The 27857-nt window shown below is 52.4% G+C and overlaps 1 protein-coding gene across 1 annotated transcript; it reads left to right on the forward strand.

The window, feature by feature from the left end:
- Nucleotides 1–8187: 8187 nt before the first annotated feature.
- On the forward strand, nt 8188–17234 carry LOC100344012 (phospholipase A and acyltransferase 2). Its single transcript, XM_002720987.6, has 4 exons — nt 8188–8216; nt 9823–9931; nt 12982–13250; nt 14496–17234. Exons 1-4 carry the CDS (start codon nt 8208–8210, stop codon nt 14595–14597), a joined length of 489 nt encoding a protein of 162 aa, XP_002721033.2. The 5' UTR covers nt 8188–8207; the 3' UTR covers nt 14598–17234.
- Nucleotides 17235–27857: the final 10623 nt, after the last annotated feature.

Raw genomic sequence — 27857 nt, forward strand, 5'->3', positions numbered from 1 at the left:
TAAGGATTTCAACAGTTTGACAGCATCTCCTTTTAATGGTTTCTGTTTAGTTGATTACTCTCTTGTCAATTTTCTTTCTTTTACTTTTTATTTATTTTTAAAGATTTGCCTAACTGTTTACTTGAAAGTCAGAGTTACACAGAAAGAGAGGAGAAGCAGAGAGAGAGAGAGAGAGAGAGAGTGAGAGAGAGAGAGAGAGAGAGAGAATCCGCTGGTTCACTCCCCAGATGGCTGCAATGGCTGGAGTTGTGCTGATTCGAAGTCAGGAGCCAGGAGCCTCCTCCGGGTCTCCCAAGTGGGTGCAGGGGCCCAAGCACTTGGGCCATCTTCTACTGCTTTCCCAGGCCATAGCAGAGAGCTGGATTGGAAGTGGAGCAGCCGGGTCTTGAACCAGCGCCCGTATGGGATGCCGGCATTTCAGGCCAGGCTTTAACCCGCTACGCCACAGTGCCAGCCCCTCTCTTGTCAGTTTTCTAGTCAGGTCCTTTAAGCTCTTTTTGCTTATGACTTTGTTTAATTGTTCCAAGTTATGGGGATGATTTCATGTACTAACTCTTACTGTCAGTGGAGGCGAGAGGAATAGGCTTTTGTCTTCATTCAAGAAAGAATACAGACGTGAGACGGAGAGGAGTGGGAAGCAAGGTAGTAAGGTTTAATGGGGTAGGGTATCTGTCAGAACGGATGGGCACCTCTCCAGACAGAATCCGAGAGAGAGTGCCCTGTCACTCAGACTGGGGAAAGCAGGGTCCCATGGTTAAAGGAGAGAACGCACCTGGCAGGCCAGGCAGGCAACTCAGCAGGGAGCTGAGAGCGGAGAGTGTGGTCTGTATTCAGACTGCGGCTTATGAGGGAGCAGGGTCCAGTCCCCTCCACCTCCCCTTGACTTTCCTTCCCCTCCTCCTTCTCTTCCAGTACACAAGGCTGGCTGAGTGTGAATCAAGTCCCAGAGTCCCAAGGTTTTTTTTTTTTTTTTTTTTTTTTTTTTTTTCATTTGTCAGGTAGAGTTATAGACAGTGAGAGAGAGAGAGAGAGAGAGAGACAGAGAGAAAGGCCTTCCTTCTGTTGGTTCACTCCCCAAATGGCCACTATGGCTGGCGCTGTGCCCATCCAAAGCCAGGAGCCAGGTGCTTCTCCTGGTCTCCCATGGGGTGCAGGGCCCAAGCACTTGGGCCATCCTCCACTGCCCTCCCGGGCCACAGCAGAGAGCTGGACTGGAAGAGGGGCAACTGGGACTAGAACCTGGATCCCAGATGGGATGCCCGTGCCGAGGCAGTGGATTAGCCAAGTGAACCACTGCGCTGGCCCCGTGTCCCAAGGTTTTATTACCCAGGTTAGCTCACCAGGCACAGGGCAGAGATTCCCCTAGGGTGACTTCCCTGGGAGGAGACTGTGAAGGTTTTATTGTCCGGTTAAGTTATCAGTCTGGGTAACTCATTTGATGCAGTTAGAGGACTTTCCTGGGGGCTTTCTTTGGGAAAAAGGCTGGAGTCACTCCCAGAGTTATCAGGGTGTGGGAGGACCTTGTAGTTAAAATACCACTGTGCTTCTGAGGCTGATAAAGTCCGATGCGTTCCTTTCCTCTCCAAGGTACCTTGTTTTCCTTAGGCCCCTCTTACACCCATAGACTACTTCCTACCTACATTCCCCCCTCAGGAGAAGTTACCCATACTGTTATGGGGGATAGAATGGACGAAGGTCTCAATTTCTTCCGGCTGCCCTATGGGCATAGAGCTGCTTATGGGTATTTTTATCTTGCTATCTTTCCTATGGTGTTTGAGGGTGGCCTTGGACAACAGCGTCCTGTCTGGTCTAGAGGACTGGTCATCTCTTCTGGTGGGAAAGCCTGGAAACTCTGCCTCACAGCCACCTGAAGCTGGGCAAATTGTATCCTGTTTGAAACAAAACGAACAAAGCATTAAAACATATGATCCAAAGAGAAGCAGTTAGGGTGTTGGAGCTACAGGGCCAATGAGGGACACTGGCCAGATACCAGCCTTGTCCAGTCTGGTCCTGGAGCTGTCTGGCCTTACCCAAGAAATGATGAATGTGGTTTTTGTATCTGTCCAGTTGGACTGACCACCCCGTCTTCCAGAGAAAAAGCCCATTTTTGGAGCATGGCACAGACACCCCCTTGGGCAGCAGTTAGCAGTCCAGGGCTGACCTGTTTTGAAGGATTAGATTTAGCAACTCCAGGACTGGGCTCTAGGCAGTCTTTTTTTTTATTATTTTATTTTATTTTATTTTTTTTTTGACAGGCAGAGTGGACAGTGAGAGAGAGAGACAGAGAGAAAGGTCTTCCTTTGCTGTTGGTTCACCCTCTAATGGCTCTGCTGTGGCCCGGGAGTGCAGTGGAGGATGGCTCAAGTACTTGGGCCCTGCACCCCATGGGAGATCTAGGCAGTCTTTAACTGGGCAGAAACTGCATTTTGTTTTTTCCCCAAAGGAGGGGGCCCCATTTTGGCTCCTTCTTGAAGGCCTTATTTAGCAGCCTTGCTATTTCCCCTAGGGACCCCTAACCTGTGAGAGAAATGGCGGGGGGGGGGGGGGCTGCAGTAGCATTGTGAGGATAGGAAGCTGCTCCGTGGCCTGTGCCCTCTCTGGGGCTGCTCTTCTCTCCCCAGTGGGAGAAGATGCCTGGTAGCTACTTTCTGCTAAGGAGGTAAGGGTGTTAGTTAATGCACAGGACCAGAGTCCTGGGGGAAGCAGACTAGTACCTCACCTATATACCGGATTACTTTTGCACCCCCTCCAAGAGATAGGTCCTTTAAGTCCTCAGGGAGGGCCTGTCCAGATTGGTGCAGGCTGACTCTGAAACCCTATGCAGAACAGTCCAAGTTAGCTGTTACTTTGTGCCCTGTTAACCCCCTTAAAGGCAAATAAGAACTGACAGGAGGGGACTTTAGGCTTAACAACAATCAGGTGGGCTCTAAGGCCTGGCCAAGTATGTGTGAAGCCCAGACCTAGGTATCTCTTCACGTGGGGTCCTGGAAGAGTCATTACAAGGGAAGTGTGAACCTCCTTAGGGAAGGCATGCCCACTGATTCCCGCTATCTGGCTGGGGTGGGGGGAGGGCTGGCTCAAACAGGAGATCAGTACAGAATAGACAGTGTCTCTAAAAGGAACTTTACAGGTCCTGTCTGCAGTGTCACTGACCTCAGGTGCCCCGCCTAGCAGTGGTTACTATGGAAACCAGGTGGCGGGAAGGGCTTTCTTAGGCCAACAGGGACTGTGGTTTGACCTGGGAAGTCCTTTGACCCCAGGCAGTTCCATTTCCAGTGTCCTGGCTTTTGGCAGAGCTGTCAGGGCTGTTGGGAAGCCAGCTTTTTTTTTTTTTTTTTTGCCCAGAGCCCTGGCTTTCCACATCAGAAGCAGGTGCCATCTGGACGTAGACTGATCTTGCTGGGTCTCCTTGTTGGCAGTTCATTGCCTAAAGCAGCTGTTGGCCTGCCACCTATCCCGCTGCCTAGCTCGCTCCTCTTCCTCCTGGTCTCCGTTGAACAGACCACAGAGGCAGCCCTTAGGATGTCAGCCAAGGGGCTGCTCAGTCCCCTCCCTAATTTTTTTCTTTTTTCTTTTTTTTTAAAATATTTATTTATTTACTTGAAAGTCAGAGTTACACAGATTAAGGAGAGGCGGAGAGAGAGAGAGAGAGAGAGGAGAGAGAGAGATATCTTCCATCTGATGGTTCACTCCCCAGATGGCTGCAACAGCCGGAGCTGTGCTGATCTGAAGCCAGGAGCCTCCTACGGGTCTCCCACGTGGGTGCAGGGGCCCAAGGAATTGGACCATCTTCTACTGCTTTCCCAGGCCATAGCAGAGAGCTGGATCAGAAGTGGAGCAGCCGGGACTGAACCGGTGCCCATATGGGATGCCAGCACTACAGGCGGCTTTACCCGCTATGCCACAGCGCCAGCCCCCTCCCCCCTTTTATTTTTATTTATATTTACTTATTTGAGAGGCAGAGTTACAGACAGTGAGAGTGGGATACAGAGAGAAAGGGAGACAGAGAGAAAAGTCTTCCGTCCACTGGTTCAATCCCCAATTGGCCGCAATGGCAGGAGCTGAGCCAATCCGAAGCCAGGAGCCAGTATCCTCTTCTGGGTCTCCCACGCGTGTGTAGGGGCCCAAACACTTGGGCCATCCTCCACTGCTTTCCCAGGCCATAGCAAGAGCTTGATTGGAAGTGGAGCAGCCGGATCTCAAACCGGCACCCATATGGGATGCCAGCGCTTCAGGCCAGGGCATTAACCCGCTGCGCCACAGCACAGGCCCCAGAATTTTGTTCTTTTTATACACCCTGAGTTACATACATATATATACACACAGATTCACACACATGAAGGAACTTTGAAAAGTTCCTGGAAAAATGAAATTATAAGATAAGTAGGGGACGGATGTTTGACACAATGATTAAGCCACTACTTGGGACACCTGTATCCAATATTGGAGCTTGAGTTCAAGGCCTAGTTCTGCTTCTGATTCCCTCTTCCTGATGTGGGTGATCCTTTGGGACTGCCTGCCGTGCCCATGTGGGAGGTTGGGCGGGACCCCACAGCCTGGCTGCTGGCAGGCGGCAGGAGCTCCAGGCCCGTTTCTCCCACCCGCCTTCCTGTTGGAAGCCTTGTGGCTGTGCCTTTACAATTGATAAACAGAGAGCCGATAAGCAGCTCCCGCATTCCACATGTGGGCCGGTTGCACAAAGGAGCCCAGGGGACCTGCGTGGCCTACGTGACCTATAAGGTCAGGGGTCCTTTGGCACGCTGCCCCTTCTGCCCTATAGAATTGCTGTTACTACCCCAGGTTTTTCCTCCCCCCCCCCATAAAGCTCTGTGCCTGATTGCTCATAAATGGACACGTGCATCGGGCCTGTCTCTGGTGTTTCTTGTCGAGAGATGTCATCGTTCTTCCGGCCCGACAGCTGTGGGTCCCACACACAGAGGCCTCATCCTGATAATTTGCAACCTGAGAGGCAGTGGGTGATGACCCAGATACTTGGGGTCCTTGCCACCCCCATGGGGAAACCTGATTGAATTCCAGGCTCCTGGATTTGGCCTGGCGCAGCCCTGGCTGTTGAGGGCAATTTGGGAGTGAATCAGCTGATGGGAGATCTCCATTTCTTTGTCTCTGTTTCTCTGCCTTTCAAATAAAAAGAGATGAATCATTTTGGTGCAAAATTCTTGAAATCCATGTATGGGTTTATCATAATACACATTTTCCATAAACATTCTGAAGACAGATATCTATCAATCATCTGTGTACTGATCATCTATTATATCTGTCTAATCATCTGATCCATGTATCTATCTTACCTAGGTATGTATGTCTATGTCCAATCATCTGATTTATGCATCTGTCTTGTCATCTAGGTATAGATGTACTTAACTAGTTCTATCATTTCTATCTCTGTCTTTATTCCTCGAAGTCCCCCCATCTACCCGCTGCAAGCCAGAGACCCAGCAGGTCTGAGTTCAGCACCTGAGAACCAGAGAAAGAGAAGTGAGAGTTCCAGCTCAAGCAGCAAGGCGGAAACGGGGTCAAGGCCTCCTTCCTCGGCTTCTGCTCTGGTCGGGTCCTCAGCGCATTGGGCGGTGCCGTCTGTGTTAATGTCGATCCACTGAGTCAAGTGCAGAGCTCAGGGGAAAACTTCGTTCTTTCTTTCGGGCACACCCAGAAGTATTTACTCTGGGATTACGTGGCCCAGTGGAATTGACACATGAATCACCACAGCTGCTGTTAACATTGTGTGACACAGGGCTTTTGTGAGATGTTGATCTTTTTCAGGTCTGGAGCCTGGTACAGCAGATTAAACTGCTGCTTGTGATGCCGGCATCCCATATCAGCTCCACTTGCCATCCAGCTTCCGCTGGTGTGCCTGGGAAGGCAGCAGAGGATGGCCCAAGCACTTGGGCTACTACTACCCATGTGGGAAACTGGGATGGAGTTTCTGGCCCTTGGCTTCAACCTGGTCCAGCCCTGGCTGTGGGATCATTTGGGTAGTAAACCAGTAGATGGAAGATTTCTCTGTCTCTCCCTCTGTTTCTGTTTGACTTTTCAAGTAAAGATATAAATAAATTTTAAAGAAGATAAGAGTCACTTTTTTTTTTTTTTTTGACAGGCAGAGTGGACAGTGAGAGAGACAGAGAGAAAGGTCTTCCTTTTTCGGTTGGTTCACCCCCCAATGGCTGCTGCAACCGGCGCACCGCCCTGATCCGAAGCCAGGAGCCAAGTGCTTCTCCTGGTCTCCCATGCAGGTGCAGGGCCCAAGGACTTGGGCCATCCTCCACTGCAGTCCCGGACTGGAAGAGGGGCAACCGGGACAGAATCCGGCGCCCCGACCGGGACTAGAACCTGGTGTGCCGGTGCCGCAGGCGGAGGATTAGCCTATTGAGCCACGGCGCTGGCCGAGAGTCACTTCTATTTCATCAGCCAGGTGGTTGGTACATACATGTTCTATTGTTTCTTATATCTTATACGTATGTTACAAATATTCTTCTACAGAAGATTTAATAAAACTCACTAAAGAGGATATGAAAGTACTCCAAAAATTCTTGAAAATTGCACTAAAAGAGAGCGGGCATTTCCATGGATACGGTGGAGACTCCTGGTGTGCTCCGAGGAGTTCCTTGGGAATACCAAGGCACTGAGTGCATTGCCTGTAGGGAAGGGAATTGGATGCTTGGGGCCAGCGGAGGGGAGCATGGGATCCCCATCTTCCTTTTACAGTCTTGTCTTCAATTAAAAACAATACATGACCAACATACACACATTCCAGGCTGTGGTCCTAGGGTTCACCTCCGGTCTGGGTGTGTGGCTGCCCTGGCCGCACTCTCCACCCAGGCGGGCTGCATGGACAGGAGGGGGACAAGCAGAAGTCCCTGCCCTCGACCTGTAGACTCCTCTACTGCAAGGCTCCTGGGCTTCATTTCCTACCACTCTGAATACACTGGATTGGGTGGGTGGGGGTCCCAGCACCGGAACCACCACACTTCCTCCCGTTTCTGCCTGGCACAATTGGGTTAGTCACTGTGCCAGTCCCACCTGACATCTCTGCAGGGGACAGCACCCAGCTGAGTCCCCCTGCTCAGGGAGATAGGGCTGGGACGTCGTGGCGAGGGGATGACACGGACAAACTGAGATCGCTTGGCTGGAGGTGACCATCACCAAGTGGCAGGGGGCTGTGGCCCCTGGGGACAGAGGGAGGCAGGTGGGTCAAGCCCACTCCCTGCCTCCAGAAAGAAGGCGAGCACTGCATTGGGGTGTGTCCCTCTGGGGCCCCCAGGAGGATGGAGTGGAGGGGGAGCAGCGTGGTTGTGAGGGCAGCTGGCCAGCAGGGATGCCCTAGGTCCTGCGTGGTTTCAGTTTCAGTTTCAGTTCTAGTTCCAGCCAGTCTGCCCCTCACATTAAGTTTTTTTCCAAGAGCCTGAAAAGGTAGGTTGTGGGGCCCTGGTTTTCCCACCCATGCACCCCGTCTCCGGGCTCACCCACCACCCTGTCCTGTCCAGTTTGCCCTGGGAATGTTAGCTGTGAGTGGCCATCAGGAGAGGGGAGCTTTTTGGGGGTCTGGCCGGGGAGCCGTGTTTCGGTGGCTGGTCCAAAAGCAGCCTCGGCACAGCCAGGCACTCGTGGCTTTGGGCTCTGACTGCTCTAGAGCGAGTGCTTCTGGGCCCCAGGGTGGGGGAGGCGGGGGCCAGGCTCGCTCTGTTTGTCATGGGGTGGGATTGTGCCTGTGATAAATTGTCTCCTCTTTCCCCATCAGCTGTGGAGCTGATGGAAGCGAGGAGGCAGGAGGCAGCAAAGGGTTAACCGGGGCAGGTGGGAAAAGCAAGTTCCAGCTGTCTCTGTTCCTCCGTTTCTCCATCTCTGCCTCCCTTACCCTCCTCTGCCTTGGGACAGGAGACAGAGACGGGCTGGTGTCAGCTTAACCTGCTACGCCCTTTTGCCAGCCCCAGCTTGGTGATTTTTGACTGTGTACCCGATCATGTTGGCACCGATTCCTCGACTCGCCCTCTTGAATTCCAGTTTCTTCTCTTTCCCGCTTGTTTCCATGCCCACGCCTTGCCTTTGTTTGATGATCAAATATTTATGTGAACCTTGACCTTGGTTTTGAAGCATTTACATCTTGACAGGTTGAGAGGGGAAAATGAAACTTTACCACCAATAAAAGGCTGGGACTCTGGGCGGCCACACACAGAGCGCCTTGAAGAAGGATGGCTTCGGTAAGTCCCCAGACAGCCCCAACCCTGGTAGGGGCTATTCTGAGCGTTTTCTGGTCGGTTGACAGCTCTGGCACAGAGGTGGCAAGGAGACAGCTGAGGCCTCTGGGTCCAGCACCCTCAGACCAGTGGGCACAGAACCCCGGCCCCGGGGACGTGAGTCCTGAGGTATCTTTATCTCAGCTGCTGTGTGGGCTTTGGGTCCCCGAAGGCCAAGGGACCATCTGCCTGGGTCTGAGTTTGTATTTGTGCAAGTGCTCCTCTGGCCACACTCCCTGTGGCTCCCTGGGCCTCCTGTGGGGTGGGGGTGGGGGTGGGGGTAGAGGGCTGAGTAGGGTGGGCTCAGTGGCCCCACTGTGCTCTGAGCTCCGGCCTGGCATGAGCTGGTGGCCTGGAGGAGTGGTTTTTGCTGGCCTCAGGGTGGTCCAGAAATAGATCCCCATGGGGAAAGTGCAGCGTGCCTCTCGCTTAAGCAAACTCCAGAACACTGCCCCACTAGCAACTGCGGATACACCTGCCGTCCCTCGGCCCAATTCTGGCCTGGAGCCCAGTCTTCCGCAGCCCCAGACTTGCCTGGGATGGTGTGGGATTGCTAAGGGCACAAACATAGGAAGCATTTCTTCTTTGTTTTTAAAGACTTACTTATTTTTATTTGGAAGGCAGGGAGAGAGAGAGAGAGAGAGAGAGAGAGAGAACGAGAGCTCTTTTATCTGTTGGTTTATTTTCTAGATGCTAACAGCCAGGGCTGGGTCAGGCTGAAGGCAGGAGTCAGGAACTCCATCCAGGTCTCCCACATGGGTGGTGGGAGCCCAAGCACTCGGGCCATCGACCGCTGCCTTCCCGAGCACAGTAGGAGGAAAGCTGCATTGGAAGCAGGGAGCTGGGACTTGAACCGGACACCCTGATATGGGATGTGGGTGTCCTAAGAGATGGCTTAAGCCACTGCACCACAATGCTCACCCCATCCACAATCATTTAGACTTAAGTTTTAACCTTGTTTGTACCTCCCTGAGACTCGGTCTTCTCATCGGTTAAGTGGGTAATCATATCCTTGCTCGGGAGAGTGAGGGGTATGCGGATCCAGCGTTCCACTCCATGTTTGGTGCTGTGGACTTTGCAAGCTGGGACTCTAACTCACAGGACTTACGCAGGCCGACGCATGTGACAAGCGGTCGTTACTGAGGCATTTTGGGCGTTGTGGGCTGATACAAACACGTTGGGTGTCGCTCCTCCGCTCGCGGAGGAAGGGCACCGGACCCTGTTTTCTTTCCCCTGTCCTTCCCGGATTTGCTGCCGCTCCCGGGAGCCCCGCCATGTTGCGGGAGACGGACCCTGCTCCCCACAGTTGGGTACCTCAGGCGCCTTCACACCCAGCTCGTGTGCACACCTGCTAATGTGATCGCTCACACACACCATCCTTTTCATCTCCTCGACCCTGGAGCGTGCTTTTCTAGCCCAGCAGCCCTGGCGCGTGCTGGGGTCTCCCTGGTTTCCTGCAGGCAATGAACACATGGAGGCTGCAATCCGGGCCAGGATTCCTTGCAGGTCAGATTCTAGAATGTTCTCTTCGACAGTTCACCCTTACCCATCTCTGCTTTTTCTATTGTAGTCCTCGCCGACACCAAAAGTTGGAGATCTGATTGAGATTTTTCGCTTCGGCTACTCGCACTGGGCCATCTACGTGGGAAACGGCTACGTGGTCCATTTGGCTCCCCCAAGTAAGGATGGGTTCCCTTTCTAAGCACACGGGTGGAGACCACGAGTCTGAACAGAGGCACGGTTATGTGATGGTCCTCTCTGCCTGGCAGAGCAGGCACTCGATAATTTGCTGAATGAATCTACTCTTCCCTGCTAGGTGATTCAACGGCCGCCCGTTCTTATCAGAAAGTGGGTGGAGAGATGGTTGTTGGCCTTTATTCCATTGTGGGGGGGTGGTTCAGCCCCAAACACCCCTCTCTCCCTAGTGAGCATCCCGCTGTGTGCCCAATCCCATACATCGGTTCCTCTGGAGGTGCAAGCCAGAGCCAGTAACAGTCATTCCCTCCAAGTTGTTTACCCCTGGCTGGCTGTGGAGTGTGATGGGAGGAGTGTGGGACTCCCAGCTCTCCAGAACACTTGGGAATCCTGGCTGCTGTGTGGACTGCGTGACCCGAGCGTGCGGCTTCACCTCGCTGCGGTCAGCTGTACTCTCTGCAGGGCAGGGGTGAGACTCCCTTCCTCCCAGGCACAGGTGCAGGGCTGGCCTCTCTTGCTGAAGCATCATGGCTTTGAGGAGCATGCAGGAACTCGGTGAAATGAACCAGATACACCTGCTACCGTGGACTGCTGCACGGCCAGTGTAGACACACACATACAGGTGTAAAAGAGATGAAGTCATTTCACGGTAGAGAAATTTAAGAGGTTTACTGCACATGGGAAGGAATAGCTCAGGAACCAGGGGACTTCAACCTGAAATGGTGAGAAGCCTGGCCTTGGAGCAGGCGTAGCTCAGTTTACAAAGCACGAAGGAGAAAGTACAAGGGGTCTTCAAAAGGTTAAGGGCAAAATAGGATGAAGAAGATTTGAGTCCATGCATAGTTTCTTCATGATTTGTGCTTTGCGGCCGGTGCCGCAGCTCACTAGGCTAATCCTCCGCCTGCGGCGCTGGCACACCGGGTTCTAGTTCCTGTCGGGGCGCCAGATTCTGTCCCGGTTGTTCCTCTTCCAGTCTAGCTCTCTGCTGTGGCCCAGGAGGGCAGTGGAGGGTGGCCCAAGTGCTTGGGCCCTGCACCTGCATGGGAGACCAGGAGGAAGCACCTGGCTCCTGGCTTCGGATCAGCATGGTGCACCGGCCACAGCGCGCCAGCCACGGCAGCCATTGGAGGGTGAACCAACGGCAAAGGAAGATCTTTCTCTCTGTCTTTCTCACTGTCCACTCTGCCTGTCAAAAAAAAAAAAAAAAAAAAAAACAAAACAAATGGGCTTTGCATGAACCTTTTGAGGACTCCCCATCCATTGTTGCCTGGTTTGTTTGGGTACTGGAGACTTACACTCCCCTAAGGAAGTGCCCGCCTCCGGGAGTTTGCTTGTAGCTGATTGGCTGCAAGCTGCGGAAGTTCACAGTCACGTGAGGGGAGCTTTGGTTTTGTGTATGGACAGAGCTAGCGTTTTGGGAGAAATCAGGGTAAACAGTTAGGTTATGTGGCTGTGGATGTTTGGTTTATAGCCACACTGTGGCCTCCATTTTGGTTAACAGATACTCAAATTTATTTTTCTTCAAGTTAAACCTATTGAGGGATAATTTACAAATAGTAAGTCAACTTTTTAGTGCACAATTCTTTAATTTCTTTTAAAAAAGATTTATTTGTTTATTTGAAAGGCAGAGTTACAGAGAGGCATAAGTAGAGAGAGAGAGATTGTCTATCCACTGGTTCACTCCTCAAATGCCCGGAGCTGGGCCTATCTGAAGCCAGGTCTCCCACTGGAGTGCAGGGGCCCAAGGACTTGGGCCATCTTCCAGTGCTTTCCCAGGCCATAGCAGAGAGCTGGATTGGAGGTGGAACAGCTGGGTCTCGAACTGATGCCCATGTTGGGTGCCGGACAACAGGAAATGCCTTTACCCACTTTGCCAGAGCGCTGGCCCAAGGTCTCTGAGTTTTGACAAATGTGTATAATCACGTAACCATCACCACAAGACAGATACAGAAGAGTCCCCTTGTGTTCTGTCTGGTTGAACTGATGACTGGAATTGTCCTAGAAGTGGTGGTGAGTTCCTGCATGGGACTGCCCCAAATCCTCACCAGATGGGGTCAGCTGGATTCCAAAGGCAGATGCGATTGATAAACAAAGGCTGATGAATTTAAAGCATTTATTAGGGAAACTTACCAAGGTGTGTGGGGGGAGCTGGAGCATCCTGGGATGGACTACAAGAGAGAAGATATTCTACTCAGGATGTCTGTAACCAGGGGGTTAGATTACGGAAGTCAGTAGAAATCATTCATTTAGGAGCAGACACACACACACACACACACACACACACACACACCCCATCTCCAGCTACCAGTTCACTCCTCAGATACCCACAACAATGATGAAGCCATCAATCATCTGGGAGGGCAGACGGACCCAGCATGTATGAGGGACACAGCTCTCAGGAAGCCCACTCGATCTCTGGCCCAGGGTCTTCGTTGGCACCTTGGTTCTGCTTCCCAGGTAGTCTGGGTGAGGCTTAGGAGGCAGGCGTCCCCAGGAATGACAAACCAGAGAGCGTAGAGCTGGGGGTCATGGCCCTCACCTGGCTGGGTTCCTTTGATCTGTGAGTGACAGAGCCAGTGGGGCCCCAGGGGAGAAGGGGCTTGCTTGCAGATACAGAGTGACTGAGCGGGGTTCCCAGGTCACACCTCTGTCTGGCTCAGTACTTGCCGTACTATTTCCAACCGCCCCCTCCCCTGCAGGTACTCCCACGGTGCTGGCTAGGGAGCCGAGTGCCTTTTTCTAGGCCAGTGACGGGGACCTGGTTGTCTTCTGTCTCGATGTCTGGCTCCTACAGAGACAATGTGGACTCACCTGGTCCTTTAAAACCCATTACCTTGGCCTTGGATGTGAAGAAACCAGAGATCGGGGACCCCTGGTGACTTCCCAGAAGGCTTGGGTGTGACCTGTTCTTGAGTTTGAGGCCAGGCAGGATGGACAGGTCCTTGTGGGTGGGGCCGAGGGCAGTGAGGCTGCCTGCTGGAAGCTGCGGGGGGTCCTGGTGACCCTTCTCTGATTGAACTGCTGTTTTCGGCAGGTGAAATCGCGGGAGCTGGGGCATCCAGTATCCTGTCCACCGTGGCTGAAACAGCCATAGTGAAGAAGGAACTGCTGTCCAAGGTGGCTGGGGGAGACAGGTACCGGATCAATAACAAACACGATGACAAGTACCCGCCGCTGCCTGCCAACAAGATCGTGAAGCAGGCAGAGGAGTGGGTGGGGCGCAAGGTGCGCTACTCACTGATCCACGACAACTGTGAGCACTTCGTGAACGAGCTGCGCTACAGGGTCTCCCGCAGCGACCAGGTGGGTCCTCATCCAGGGTCCCCTTCCCCAGGAGCCAGAGCACTCCCTCAGTGACAGCGGCTGGCCACCTGCTGTGGCTGGTCTGGGATGGCAATAGGGCACGTGGACGAAATTGTGGAGATGGGATTCTCGCTGGCCAAGGAAGGGATTGGCAGACGTAGCAAGGCCATGTCCCGGTAGTGGTCTGTTTCTATGTATTTATTTCATAGATGGGCACAGGCTGGATCCCACCCCCTGGGCTAAAGTTTACCAACTCCTGCTCTAAAGTCACTTGCAAAACTGGGAGACTCCTCATCTGTTTTTAGTTGGCATCAGCTGCTTAAAAAAAATCCGAGAAATTTGCAAAAGATGGGATTTTTGGCAGATTGCACCTTGCGTGCACACTTCATGCATGAGCTCTCTTTACACCTGGGGTTGCACATTCAGCTTGCTCAACCAATGAAAAATGACTCCCGCCTGTTTTACATAGGACTCATCTCCTAGTTATTAAGGAGCAGGAGAGGTGGTGGAAAGGAGAACCCTAGGATGGAGCTACCGAGGGGCTGCCAGGCTGTTCTGGGCCCTGGAGCGGGAACTGCTCCGGTGCCTGGCGGTGGCCCTGCTGGTGGGGCCTCCCCTCCTGGGAGCTGAGCAGGCTGGACCTGTTTCTGGACCAAGGGGTGGTGTGCTTGGTGGGGGTGGGGCAGGGGCTGTGGGTGGGCTTGCGTTAAAGGCAACTCCAGAGGCTGTGCCTTTCCCCGAGGATTGGTCTGGGAAACCCTGGTTTTTGGGGATGGTTGACCCTCCACTGTCCTTCCAAGGGTTAGAGCTCAAGGGGGTATGGCGCCCTGGGGAGCAGGTGTCACCTGTTTATTTATTGCTTCCAGTGGCTGAGGCTGTGTCCCTCAGACAACCCCAGCCCCCACCACTGTCTCCCACAGTGCAAGCGTCTTTCTCAGGGACCTGTGCAGGGTCATCCTCACAAGGCTGCCGCTGGCTTGGCTGTGCTGGCTCAGACCACGGCGTTGAATTTTCTCACATCCCTGCTTCTGCTGAGCCCAGGCTCCTCCCCTCTCCCCTCCCTTCTTCCGCCTCTGCCCCAATCAGAGCGCAGCTCAGCCCTTTCTTCTCCTGCCCATAGTGTGACCCATGTGTCTTTACAGGGCCAGGGCCAGGCAGGTCTTTGCTGAACTGCAGGCTGTGGGTGTGAGTGTTCCTGGTCAGCACCCTGGCACTGAGCGTGAGCCCCTCTCTCTTCCACCTAAGGTCACGGACACGGTCACAACAGTGGCTGTGGCATCGGGTGTCTTGGCAGTTCTGGGCATCTTCGGGATGGCACTTGCCAGAAGCAAGCGGGAAAGGCAGTAACTTCGAGGCATTGCCCTGAGATGCGTCCACTGTGAGGGGATCACGCTTAGCCGACGGGAGTGGGGCTTGCTTTGTTGATTTCACTCTGTTTCGTGATCCTGACTGCTTATTGAGGAGGAATGCAGCTCCATGTGAATTCTGCTAGACACCGTTGCACCACGTCATGGACTCCATCGCTTGGTCCTAGCCCCCCCACCCTTTTATATTTTGAAGCCCCGCCTCCCACGTGGCGCACTGAAGAAGTGACTTTTGGATCAAGCAGATCTGGAGGGAAACCAGCTCCTCTGGTTGGAGTTGTGTGACTCTGGCGAGTGGCTGAGGGAGCTGGGACGACCGTGCACCCCGAGGACGTGGCTGGCGGTTCTGTGTCCCCGAGCGCCGGAATACCGAGCGGTCGTTCCCCTCAGGTGGGGTGGTCTCGGCCTGAACAGAGCAGCAGGAGAAGCTGTGTTCAGCTTGCTGTTGCGCAGGGGGCTTTTGATAAGCCGGGCGCAGAGCCCAGGCCCCTGTCCTGGGGCTTGTCCCGCTACGTTGCACTGTCTTGACTGCCCCCTGCTTCTTCCCTGACCTTGGGCTCAAGGGCCAGGCCCAATCAATGCTTCGTTTAGATCTTGGCAGGGACTAAGACCACCCTGCTGGCGCTCAGGAGAGGAAACCCTCAAGAATGGAATGTTGCCGTGCTGATTACTGCAAACCAAAGGCATCCGGGAACTTCCTTGTCTGCCTAGAGACTGGTTCCTCCCCTCGTCAACCACAGAAAACTGGCTTGGAGGACTGGAAAGAGAAGAAGCACAACAGCTCGTGCAGGGAGACGTTGGTGTCTGCAGGCACCTGCCATGGTGCGCACCCCTGTCTGAGGGTTTTATCTGCACCTAACTCCTTCTCACATCCCACACTCTGCCACCGCCTCTTCCACCCCAAGAAGTCCCAAGCTCCTATTTCTTTCTTTTTTTTTAGATAAATCTTTTAAATTCCTGTTAAAAAGTATACATATTTAGGGCATACCCTGTTTTGCTATGTCTATTTATATAATGTTCCAATCAGGATATGCATGTCTGCCTCCTCAAACATTTGTTGTTTCTTTCTGGTGACATATACGGCACGCACCTATTACCCACAGCCATCCCACTGGCCATGGAACGCCAGGACTCACTTCTCCTACTTAGACCTGTTGATCAGCTTTGCCACATCCTCCGTCCCCCACTCTTCCCAACCTCCGGCAACCCCCATTCTACCCTCAGCTTCTTTGAGATCCACTTCTAAAGACTGAACAGAGAAGGGAGATCACGCAGCTTTTGTCTTTATGCCTGGCTCATTTCATGTAACCTAATCATCTAATGTGGTCATGAATAACAAGATTTTGTTCTTTCTTATGGCTGACTAGTTTCCTTGTGTACATAGGAGAGGTTGCAGAAAGTTCATGGAATAGTGGAATTAAGAAATCACGTGGGGGGCCGGGGAAGCTGGGTTACAGGATGCTGAGGTTGGTATCAGGAGATCCGCACATCCCACGCCCGGGAGACAGTTTGCCAGCTACATTAAAAAACCAAGCAAAAAACTCGGTACCAGGGAAAGAGTTAGCACATGTTGCTCCCCCTCTTCGTGGAGGAACGACACAGGACCCTGCGCTGTTCTTTCGTCTGCTCGGCCCTCCCCGGGTTTGCTGCTGGTTCTTCCCGGGTTGGCTACCGTCCCTCCACCTCTGTGGAAGGGCGGTTCCCCCTGCCACTTTCCCCACTTCCGAGGGGGAGCGGCACACCGCCGGCCGGCTCTCTCGGGGGCTGCACAGGTGTTCCCCTTAGATGTTCCCCTTAGATGTTCCTGGTGCATGCCGTCTCTCTCCTCCTTTATAGTCCTCCTCCGCCAATCCCAACTCAGCTGCCCACACGCCGAGCACGCTGCTCTCCTCCAATCAGGAGCAGGTCCTGCTGTTTATTGGCTGAACTGGAGGCAGCTGTGTAGAAGCTGTTTTCTTCTCTCCCAGCGCCATATTGTGGGAGAGCAGATGCATAGAATAAGTCTTAATTCCAGTAACAGTCTAGTCCGAGTTGCTCCCCACAAGCACATTCTCTGGACTGCACACTTCTGCTCCAAATAAAGCACTGACTCTCTGCGGACTCTGGCTGCTGTTGTTCACATGTGAGAGGAGACGTTGATGAGAATCTGAATGATACAGAACAGGAAGATGTGACTGTCGACGGTGCAAAATTGGCTTGACCCGTGGACTTCGAGTCTTTCCGTGGGGCGGTCCTGCCAGCTTCGCCCAGCGGCAGAGCCTGCTTGATGTGGACATTCTTATCTCATCATTCAACGTGCACACAATTTGAAGCATTTGAGCATGAAAACAAATTCTAGATTAGCCCAGGTTCTGCCACTGGGGCGTATAATGTCTTGGAAAGAAACATTGTTCCTTCATTCGTGTTGATGGGTAGCCAGGCTTCCCCAGTGGTCACTTAATGAGTTTCAGCTAACTGGAGATGACGATAGAACACAAAAATTCAGGCCTGTCTGGATGATTTTTCTATGTATTTTTTTTTTCCGTTGTCCTGCTCAAATCAAATTAAATACTCAAAAGCCACACAATTGTATCATTTTATAATATTTTGTAGTCAAATATAACATTGTCATCTTTGTTAATATGTAGTTGCTCTCAGTTTCTTGCAAATTATGAGAACAAATTTACAGAAAATGGTTTCTTTGAATACAAGGTCCACCACACAATGAATGAGCCCATGTTAGGAAGAGTTTACCCTCGTAAAATCTTTAAAGTTGATTCTGCGACATTATTACAAAAGTAGTGCATGAAGAGAAAGAATCTAGCTTTTTCTCTTCTCCAGTAATGAATGTTTGCCTTTCATTAAAAAGCAAACCCAGTGTGATGGGTGGGTGTTCAGCAGAGTGGTGAAGATGCCATTCGGGACGCCACATCCCACATGAAGGTGCCTGGGTTTGAATCCCAGCTTTGCTTCCTGCTACGGTGCTCCCTGGGAGGCAGCAGGGGACGGCTCTAGTACGTGGGTCCCTGACATCCACACAGGGGACCTAGGTAGATAGAGTTCTGGGCTCCTGGCTGTGGCCTCGCCAAGTCTTGGCCATTGCAGCCATTTGAGGAGTGAACCAGTGGGTCAGAGCCCTTTCTTGGTCTGTGTCTCTGTTCTCTTTTGCCTTTCAAACAAATGGAAAAGCAATGAAAATGAAAAAAACACATGGCTGGCAGCCTTGAGAGCTCCCCTGCTCCTCCTGTGCCCTGGCTGTCCCAGACCCCAGCCCCCTCGAGGACACGCTCAAGCCCCGCCCTGGTCCTGGGCACCTCGTCTTCTCCAGTCTCCCCGGGCTGTCCTCGGGGACACCGCCAGCATCACATTGCTGCGCCGACTTCTCGGTTTTCTGGTTCCAAACCAGCTCCTCCCCCATCATCCCGAGGGGTCCTCATCCGTCCAATCGCTGAGCCCAGGGGCCCCGAGGCTCTGTCACGTGGCAGTAATAGTCAGACTACAGAAAGGGACACCTGAGCTTTGAATCCTGCTTCTGCTACTTAGAAGCTGTGTTTTGGTTGCGGGTCAGGGGACTGCCATTGCAGCGTAACAGGTAAAGCTGCTACCTGTGCTGCTGCCATCCCATATAGGGGCCGGTTTGTGTCCTGGCTGCTCTATGGCCAATCCAGCTCCCTGCTAACGGCCTGGGAAAAGCAGTGGAAGATGGCCCAAGTATTTGGGTCCTTGTACCCACATGGGGCCTTCAGAGAACTGTCCGGGTCCTTGCTCCACACCCAGACTGTCCCCCTGACCCACAGCAGGGTAGGTCTCAGAGGTGGGTCCTGGGGTGGGCATTTGGCCCAGCAGTTGAGATGCCCACATCTGATAGAGTGCTTGGGTTCAAGTCCAAGCTCTGCTCCCAATTTCAGCTCCCATCTAATGTGCATGCCTTGTGGGGTGGACAGGAGGAGGCTGGTCTGGGAGACCGTGAGTGTGTTCTGTGTACACGTGGAGGATGCAGGTGCACGTGTTCCTGAGGGTGGGGACACCAAGGCTGTGTGCACGAGTGGCTTGGCTGAGGTTGGGAGCTACACTGGATGGGGGAGGGGGAGTCTTGACCCCTCTGCCCTTTGCAGACCCCTTGGCTCCTCATCACCCTCCTGCCCCGTGCCTGTCCATGGCCTCGCCGGGCACTTCTTCCATGACCCTGCCCCCACCTGGTATCTGGACAGCCATCCCTTGGAGAGGACGGGCTGGGAGACAGGACCTGGCAGCATCCTGCTGGGACCTGACCTTGCAGTGGGTCTAGAGGGGCCAATGGCTCCCAGCATGGAGCGGGGCTGCTGCATCACAGAGCAGGGCTCTGCCGGGCACTTGTCCCAGGATAACCACAACCCTCCCAACAGTCCAGGGGAAGGCGCAATGGTCCCATTGCACAGGTGGGGAAATGGAGGATCTGAGAGGCAGAGGGACCGGTCTAGCATAGCTCAGCTGGGCAGACACAGCGGGGCTCTGCCTGCCTCCTCCCAGGACCCCCTCACTCATCCTTCCTCTTCTGCCTCTGTCCCTCCCAGGGCACTGCAGCTTCTGCTTTGAGGGTTTTTCCAGTGTTCTCCGTCTTTGTGCCTGTGCTCCGTGGACAGCACCCTCCTCCGGCCCTCATCCCGGCCTGTCCAGCCAGACAAGCTCTGTGCACGTGGGCCTCTCCCTCGTGCCGATATCCAGGCACAAAACCCAGACCCGTGGGTCAGAAGCGGCTCCAGGGGGCCCACGCTGTGGCAAAGCAGTGAAGTGGCCACCTGCCGTGCCTGCACCCATCGGGCTTTATTAGGGGACCACGAGGGAATTCTAAAGCAGGGTCAGGACACTGTCACGGCTGCCAGTGGCCCACCTGGGGAAGGAAACGGCTCTGGTTAGCAGAGCCCTGGTTTGCTTGGGCAGCAGTACGTCTCCTCCCAACACCAGGTGACGGACGCCCACGGGGCCGCTCCCCAGGAACCTGTGGCTGCCCTCCCAGGATCAGCTCTTTTCCAGGCCACGCCTGAGCCCAGCTCTTCCCTTTCAGCTGCTGCACTGCCCGGAGCTTCTGCAGATCTGCACACGTGGCTGATGGCAGGGGAGGCGCACACATGTCATTTTTCTAAAGATTTTATTTGAGGGGTCGGCGCTGTGACACAGGGGGTTAATGCCCTGGCCTGAAGCACCAGCATCCCATAAGGGCACGGATTCAAGTCCTGGCTGCTCCTCTTCCAATCCAGCTCTCTGCTATGGCCTGGGGTAGCAGTAGAGGATGGCCCAAGTCCTTGGGCCCCTGCACCCATGTGGGAGACCCAGAAGAAGCTCCTGCCTCCTGACTCCTGATCAGCACAGCTCTGGCCGTTGCGGCCATCTAGGGAGTGAACCAGTGGTTGGAAGATCTCTCTCTGTCTCTATTTCTCTCTGTAACTCTGTCTTTCAAATAAATATTATAAATCTTTAAAAAAATTTATTTGAAAGGCAGTTAGAGAGAGAGAGAGAGAGAGAGAAACTTCTGTCTACTGTCTCATTCCCCAGAAGACCAGGGCTGCACTAGGATGGAGCCAGGAGTTTCGTCCTTGTCTCCCACGCGGGTGCAGGGGCCTAAGCACTTGGCCATATTCACTGCCGTTCCCAGGCTGTTATCAGGGAGCTGGATGGGAAGTGGAGCAGCCGGGACCTGAACCAGCACCCATATGGGATGCTGGCCTCCCAGGCGGCAGCCCCACCCTCCATGGCCTGACCCTGGCCCCCATGGCATTTCTTAAGTTAGGACAAATGCCATGGGGAAGGAGGAGAGAGAACGGCCTGTTTGGGGTTGAGGAGCAACGGAACCCCAGTCAGCAGCAGAGGCAGACAATGTGGGGGACCCCTCACTTTCCAGAGACCTGGGGCTCCCTCCCCAGCTGCGTCTGGAGAGCAGGGCCCCTGGCTCCAGCAGGTGCAGCTCCTGGAGACCCCTCCCCAGCTCCCTCCCACGTGCAGGGCTGTGGACCCCGCTGTGCCACCCTCAGAGAGGAGGCCCGCTCTGCCCTGCAGACCTCAGAGTCCAGCAAGATAAAAAACAACCAGGCTTTTAAATGGCACCGTCGGCCAAGCAGCAGTGGGAGACTCCCGGGCACCTCCCGGGCCAAGGCGGCGCCTGGGACCCCACGGCTCACAGGGCAGCTTCTATTCCAAGGACAGGAATTTCACTTTTGGTTTCCTTTCGATCCTATTCATAGAAACTTAAATGGGAATCATTTCTAAAGGGAAGCCAGCCCTTATCAACTGGGTGTTTCCCGGAAATGGGAAGATGGCCGCCGGCCTGCACCACTGCCTCACTGGTGGTTGAAGCCACCATAGCAGCAGCCGCAGGAGCCCTGCCTTCCTGTCCCCACTTGAGGAGCCGAATGTCTCTCCTAACCGGCCCCCTGGACAGCTGTTCCCACCCCGGGAAGGGCAGGACTCAGAGGCAGGGAGAGGCCAGTGCCCCCAGGACGTGGTCCTGTAACCATCCACAGCAAGCAATGAGAAGAAGCCAGGGACTCAGCCAGGGGCTGCTTCAGCCATGGACATGCCCTGGAGACCATGGGTGCTGTAGACCACGTGGGGCCCAGAGCTCGTGGCCCTATCAGGCTGCATTTGGCTGCAAGAAGCAGTACTATACCAAAGGGGCTTCAGCAGTCTCAGGTGTTGGAAGACAAGGAGGAGTTTGGTTCAGCAGCTTGTCAAGGCCACCAAGGACCCAGGCTTCTTCTGTCATGTGGCTCCTGTGAACAGTGTGGCCCCGCACCGCCCACTATGGCCACAGCAGCCTCAAGTGGCTCATTTCACCCAGCAAAGGCCAAAAGGAGTGGTGGCGGGTGCTTCCCGTTGATCGTTGCTTTTTTCAGGGAGTAGAATTTTTCCCATAATCCCCTGGCTGGTGGACTCCCACCTTTCATTGGCCAGAACCAGTGACATTTCTACCCTAAGCCAATCACAGGAAAGGGGAAAGGGCTACCTTGAGAGGCTGGGACCTCCAACAGAGCATCTGTGGGAGGGGCTTCTGCTGTCCATGGACCCTAGGGCTCTGTTACACTGGGAGGAGATGACAGTGGTGTGTGTGTGTGCACATGTGTGTTCATGCATGTATGTACATGTGAGTGTGTGGAGAGGGCCATTAGCAGGATGACCAACACATAAGACACACACACTTCTTCTTCTTCTTCTTTTTTTTTTTTTTTTTTTTTGACAGGCAGAGTGGACAGTGAGAGAGAGAGAGACAGAGAAAGGTCTTCCTTTTTCCGTTGGTACATCCCCCAGTGGCCACTGCAGCTGGCGCGCCGTGCGGATTGAAGCCAAGAGCCAGGTGCTTCTCTTGGTCTCCCCTGCAGGTGCAGGGCCCAAAAACTCGGGCCATCCTCCACTGCCTTCCCGGGCCACAGCAGAGAGCTGGACAGGAAGAGGAGCAACTGGGACAGAATCTGGCGCCCCGAACGGGACTAGAACCCGGTGTGCCGGCGCCGCAGGCGGAGGATTAGCCTATTGAGCTGTGGCCCCGGCCCCACACACTTCTCATTCACCACACAGACAGGTTCACGCTAAGGCTACAAGGAGAATGAATCCAGTTCTCAAACAATCAGACTGCTTCCTCGTAGGATTTGGCAGGAAAAACGGGGGCAATGAACTCACTAGAAGATAAAACCTCGGGCCTGCCTAGGTGGCCATGGCACCCATCAGAGATAATTTCTGCTAGTGGGCCCCGGAAAGGCATCACCCCTCCTAACAGTACCCCTGGGCCCCAGTCCCCTCAACAAGCCCGGGCCCAGACACACTGGTCCAAAGCCCCTTAATCCTCAGGCCTTGCCCAACCCATTCTGTTTCCAGGTGGGCCTTATTTATTTATTATTTTTAAAGATTTAATTTATTTATTTGAGAGGTAGAGTTACAGAGAGGGAGAGATCGAAAGAAAGGTCTTCCATCCACTGGTTCAATCCCCAAATGGCCACAATGGTCAGAGCTGGGCTGATCCGAAGCCAGGAGCCAGCAGCTTCTTCCGGGTCTCCCACATGGGTGCAGGGGCCCAAGCATCTAGGCCGTCTTTTACTGCTTTCACAGGCCGTCAGCTGGGAGCTGGGTTGGAACAGGAGCAATGGGGACTTGAACTGGTGCCCATATGGGATGCCTTGCACCACAGGTGAAGGCTTAGCCTACTACGCCAGAGCACCGGCCCCTGGTGGGCTTCCTTTGCTTTTAATGATTTATTTATTTATTTGAAAGAGCTACATAGAGTGAGAAGGAGAGGAGGCAGAGAGAGAGAGAGAGAGAGAGAGAGAGAGAAAGACGTCTTCCATCCGCTGGTTCACTCCCCAATTGGCTGCACTGGATGGAGCTGTGCCGATCCAAAACCAGGAGCCAGGAGCTTCTTCCGGGTCTCCCACCTGGGTGCAGGGGCCCAAGCACTTGGGCCGTCTTCCACTGCTTTCCCAGGCCATAGCAGAGAGCTGGATCAGAAGTGGAGCAGCTGAGACTCGCACCAGAACCCACATGGGATGCCGGCACTGCAGGCGTTGGCTTTACCCGCTACGCCACAGTGCCAGCCCCCCAATCTCCTTTTGTCAGAAAGACTCAGCATGTCAGAGTGCCATGCTTTGAGGGTTCGCTTTTGGAGCTCTCACAATGGTTATCAGGAGAACACCAGGAAATGGAGGTGTACTCTCTGACAGGGTTCTGCACAATCTGAACTAATATCAAACAACTCAAAGTTCAGGCAATAAAAATTGTCCAATGAGTCATGGTTTTTATTCTGGGCCTGAGGGAAATCAAGGACTGCAGTTTGTATAAAATGCCCTGATTTCAGGAGGATCCGTTCTGTGGTGGGCCTGGTACCACAAGTCACAGTAATCGAGACCATGCAAAGAGACACGAAGCTTAGGAAACCCTGGAAGAGCTAAGCATGCTGGCCGCCTTCCAGGATGCCTGCAAACCAACCTCGAGGGCTCTGGTCGCTGCCTCCTCTGGTTGTAGGAGATGCTATGGAAAATGTCGGGACAACTGTTCAGAAGGCAGGAGCAAGCCAGGCCAACCCACAGCATCCAAATCTGTGGAGACAGGACAGAGGGTGCAAATTCTCCGCAGACCCAACATAGGCCCCTGGGGGCTGGGAGAGAGGACCATCTCCTTTGTCTGCGTGGCTTCCGAACAAAGTCTAGTCTGAAACTTACCTTGCTGTGGTCCCATGATAGCCTGCTGTAAGATGCATACTAGCCTTCAGTCTAATTGTTGGCCACATAACAGAGGGCACTTCAAAAAGTTTGTGGAAAATAGAATTAAGATTTGAGTTTATTCTGATGCCAAAAATTTTGGCAGTCTTGCATGGGTGTTCTCTAATACATATTTTCCATAAACTTTTAATGTATTTAGTTAAATTTTATTTAAGTTCTACAAATTTCATGTATTCATGCACTTTTTGAAGCACCTTCATGCGGGTGGCCTGTTTTCCCCCACGTTCTTACATAGAGACACTTATGCTTCATTGCCATGTTCACGAATGAACAAGTTCAGTGGTTCAGTAGAATTTCCAAGTCCTAAGGCTGGGGGTTGTTGCAAGGCCAGTTTCAACTGGTTTAAAAGTTTGTGCCTCTCTTCCCAGATAAAGGCACCCGTGCTGTATTCAGAGCGAGTTCACACAGCACTGAGGCCATTAGCGAGAAATCTGGGACTCTGAATCTGCAATATCCTGTCCAGCCAAGAAAACCTTTTAATTGTCTCTTGATTGCAGGCCATAAAAACAGAATCCTTCTTATCTCTAAGGCAAGGGAGCAATCCTTTCAGCCATCGGTTCATATCCTGAATAGTGGGTCTTTCCCTTGAGAACTGAAATCCATCTGTAAAAGGCTTTGACATTTAGGTGCGAGTTGTTGGAGGAGGTACACTGAGTTGGTTTCTAAGGATTTCTAGCAGGACACGCAGGACAGGTCATCTACAGACAGAGTGAGCGTAGAATCTTGAGGATGCGACAGGGTCATAATGCCTGGGGAAGATAAGGAGGGACTTCAGTAAATCCTCGTGGCATCGCACTCCTAGTGTATTGTTGATGGTTCCCAGGGAAAGAGAACAAGTACCGACTCTGTCCCTGGGCTGAAATCCCAAGAAGGCTGAACCACTCTGAATCAGTGGGTAGGCACATTAGACAGGCAAGGATTAGGATTTGAGGCTATAGGAAACCTTGGGGTCACAATTTTTACTAATTGCTTGTGAGTCTTCAACAAATCTTTAATCCCATCCACCTGACTTTTCAACTGCTCAGGTTGTAGTGTTTCAAGGACTGGTACACAGAATGACTGTTAATTATTAATTGGTTAGGAATCATTAATTATTAATTGGTTATGAATTATTATTGATCAATTAATTAAATCATCTTAAATAGGTTTTGGTGGGTGCCATACTTTTAACCCTTTCTGTGTCAGGAGGAAGAGGCCTGTAAACATTCAAGAATTTAGGAGAGTCAGGTATCCTAGGCCTATGATTTGAGCTCGCCAATTTTTGCCTATAAAATATATAATCTAATAGTATTTGTTCAGCAGAATCAGGAAACCAACTTATTTCTCTCTGAGAAGAGAACTGAATACACCCTTTTATCTTGGAGAGTAAGTCACCCTAGCAAGGTTACTGTGGTGGTTCCACATAGCAAAAAGACATGTTTCTCTGAAAGTAGCCTTAAGTCAACTGGATAAGAGACACTCTTGAACTTGAGTCAAAACGTCCACCACAGAAACGACCTTCCCAATGTGCGGGATTTGTTGGTTTATTAACGAGGGATTTACGGTGGAGGAGATGGCCTCGGTGTCTACCAGAACCGCGCAGCAACCTCTCTGCTTAACTCACCCTTTGTTTCTCAACATTTATTTATTATGGAGAACAACTTATCCCCTTGGAGCCAGGGGAGATGCCAGCTGTCATCTCGCGGGCTCCCCCTGGTTGGGAAACCGCTCTCTCTACGAGGAGGCTTGGTGGTTGACACAAACCTGGACGACCTCTCCTCCAGAGCCCTGGCTGCTTATGATGTAGGGAGACACTTCAGAGCATGAATGCGTGTTCTAGGACCCCCTGGTGGTGGTGTGAAGTGAAGTTGAAAGGGTCCCTTTAGTGTTGCCCCCTGTAACTGTAACTGGACTGGCATCAGCTTGCTAATCTTTCGAATATTTTTCTTGCTCAAGAATCCTCTCAAACTGTTCAGCTAAGTCCACCAATTCAACCATATCTATCACTTCCCACCTTGGTTTCTGTTTTCTACTTAGATTATTAAGTTCAGGATGAAGTCCATTTACAAGTAGAACAGTTCATGACATTTTAATCTGCAGGAAATAACCATGTGTTTTGAACTTAGAGTGTAGTCTCAAACTTGCTCACTTTTTTTTTGTTCAGTAAGAGTGCATGATTGGCCAATGTTAAAAAAATTATTTGTGTGTGAGAGAGAGAGAGAGAGAGTGAGAGAGCGAGAGTGCACTCCTTTCTTCCCATCTGTTGGGTCATTTCCTGAATGGTCAGGAATGGGCAGGCTAAAGCCAAGGGCCAGGAACTTGAGCCAAGCACCCCATCTGGGTGGCAGGGACCCTTGACTTCAGCCATCACTCTGCCGTCCAGGGTCTGCATTAGCAGGAAGCTGGAGTTAGTAGCCAGAGTCAGGCATTGAACCCAAGTGCTCAGATATGGGATGCAGTCATTCTAACTGGCACCTGAGCTGCTAGGCTGAACTCCATTCCAGCCAATGTTTTTGTGGAAAGATCTTAGTGATTGAATTTAAAAGTCATAGTTCTTCTGGCTCCTCTTGGCTCTACTTGTGAGAGGGGTTTGGAGGGGTCTTATTGTCCTCCTCAGTTCTCCCCTCTCTGTGGCTGCCACCAATTTCCAGCTTTGCTGGTTCCAATGTCACGTGAATAAATCAGTAAAGGTCAGAGAGCCCTGGATCATACCCTCCTATGAGGATTCTACGTTCCTTAGTAAATTTTTGAAAATTTTTCTCTGGGATCGTGAAAGTCTCTTACTCTAAGCTCAGCCTTGGACCATGAGGGAAAAGTGGTTATGGCCAGGCTGGCTGATCAGGTCTCACTTTGTAAGGCCTTTGTCTAACTTCTATTTCACTATCTTCAGGGTGAAGAGGTAATTGAGCAGAAATGTCTGTGGGTAGTGAGCATTTAGGTAGAGATGGGTAACGAGAAGGAGCAGCAGGCTGGTTCATTCAGTCAAGGACACTTCTTTATGTCCTCAGTTTGTTGCGTAAGCTTTTCATTTGGCTTCTGTAAGGAACCTTTTAGGAAGGGAGGGTGTTTTTGATTCATTTACTCTTTCAGATGCTTCTGTGTACCAATTTAAAAAATGTATGTGGGTTGGACATTTGTCCTAGTGGTTAAGATGGTTAGCTTGAATTCTTGACGTATATAAGCTACATGGATGAGGGCATTGCAGATTTTTCTTCCTAATTATGATTTGAATATATTTGTTGTGTATTGGCCATTGATTTTCTTCCCTCTCCCACTCTCTTGCCATGTAACATAAGCTGTGTGAATAGTAGTCACCTTTATTTCTCTGTCTAATTCATATGATGTGAAAGGGGGAGTGTCTATTGGCAAAATGAGAAATGACTATCACCCACAGGTTGATAAAGAAGCTAGCTTTTTTCTAAGGGAGAAGCTTGTGTGCTTCAGTCATATGAGGGGGCGGTTGTACATCATGATTGGTCCAAGCCTAATTTCACCATTGAGTTTAACTGGAGCCTTTTTTTTTGTTTTGTTTTGTTTTGTTTTTTGACAGGCAGAGTGGACAGTGAGAGAGAGAGACAGAGAGAAAGGTCTTCCTTTTTGCTGTTGGTTCACCCTCCAATGGCCGCCGCGGCCAGTGCACTGCGGCCGGCGCACCGCGCTGATCCGATGGCAGGAGCCAGGTACTTATCCTGGTCTCCCATGGGGTGCAGGGCCCAAGCACTTGGGCCATCCTCCACTGCACTCCCTGGCCACAGCAGAGAGCTGGCCTGGAAGAGGGGCAACCGGGACAGAATCCGGCGCCCTGACCGGGACTAGAACCCGGTGTGCTGGTGCCGCAAGGTGGAGGATTAGCCCAGTGAGCCGCGGCGCCGGCCTTTAACTGGAACTTAAGTCTGGGTAAGGGAAAGAAGCGTGGATGCCCAGTTGACAGGGAGTGGGCCTGGATGGTTTTTGTTGTGATAGCTTAAGGAAGCTGGAAGGATGTGTCTCAGAATTCCTGTCCCCAGATGTTCCCGTGTTGTTATTGACCCTAAAGGAAACTT

Source organism: Oryctolagus cuniculus, chromosome 1, assembly GCF_051225735.1.
Source record: "Oryctolagus cuniculus isolate XC-2025 breed Fujian yellow rabbit chromosome 1, ASM5122573v1, whole genome shotgun sequence".
Lineage (NCBI taxonomy): Eukaryota > Metazoa > Chordata > Mammalia > Lagomorpha > Leporidae > Oryctolagus > Oryctolagus cuniculus.

Bases quoted from the DNA above. Each gene is read 5' to 3' on its own strand.
- LOC100344012 (XM_002720987.6), top strand. The intron at 9,932-12,981 runs GTAAGGATGGGT...TGTTTTCGGCAG, and splicing joins GGTCCATTTGGCTCCCCCAA to GTGAAATCGCGGGAGCTGGG. The intron at 13,251-14,495 runs GTGGGTCCTCAT...CTTCCACCTAAG, and splicing joins GGGTCTCCCGCAGCGACCAG to GTCACGGACACGGTCACAAC.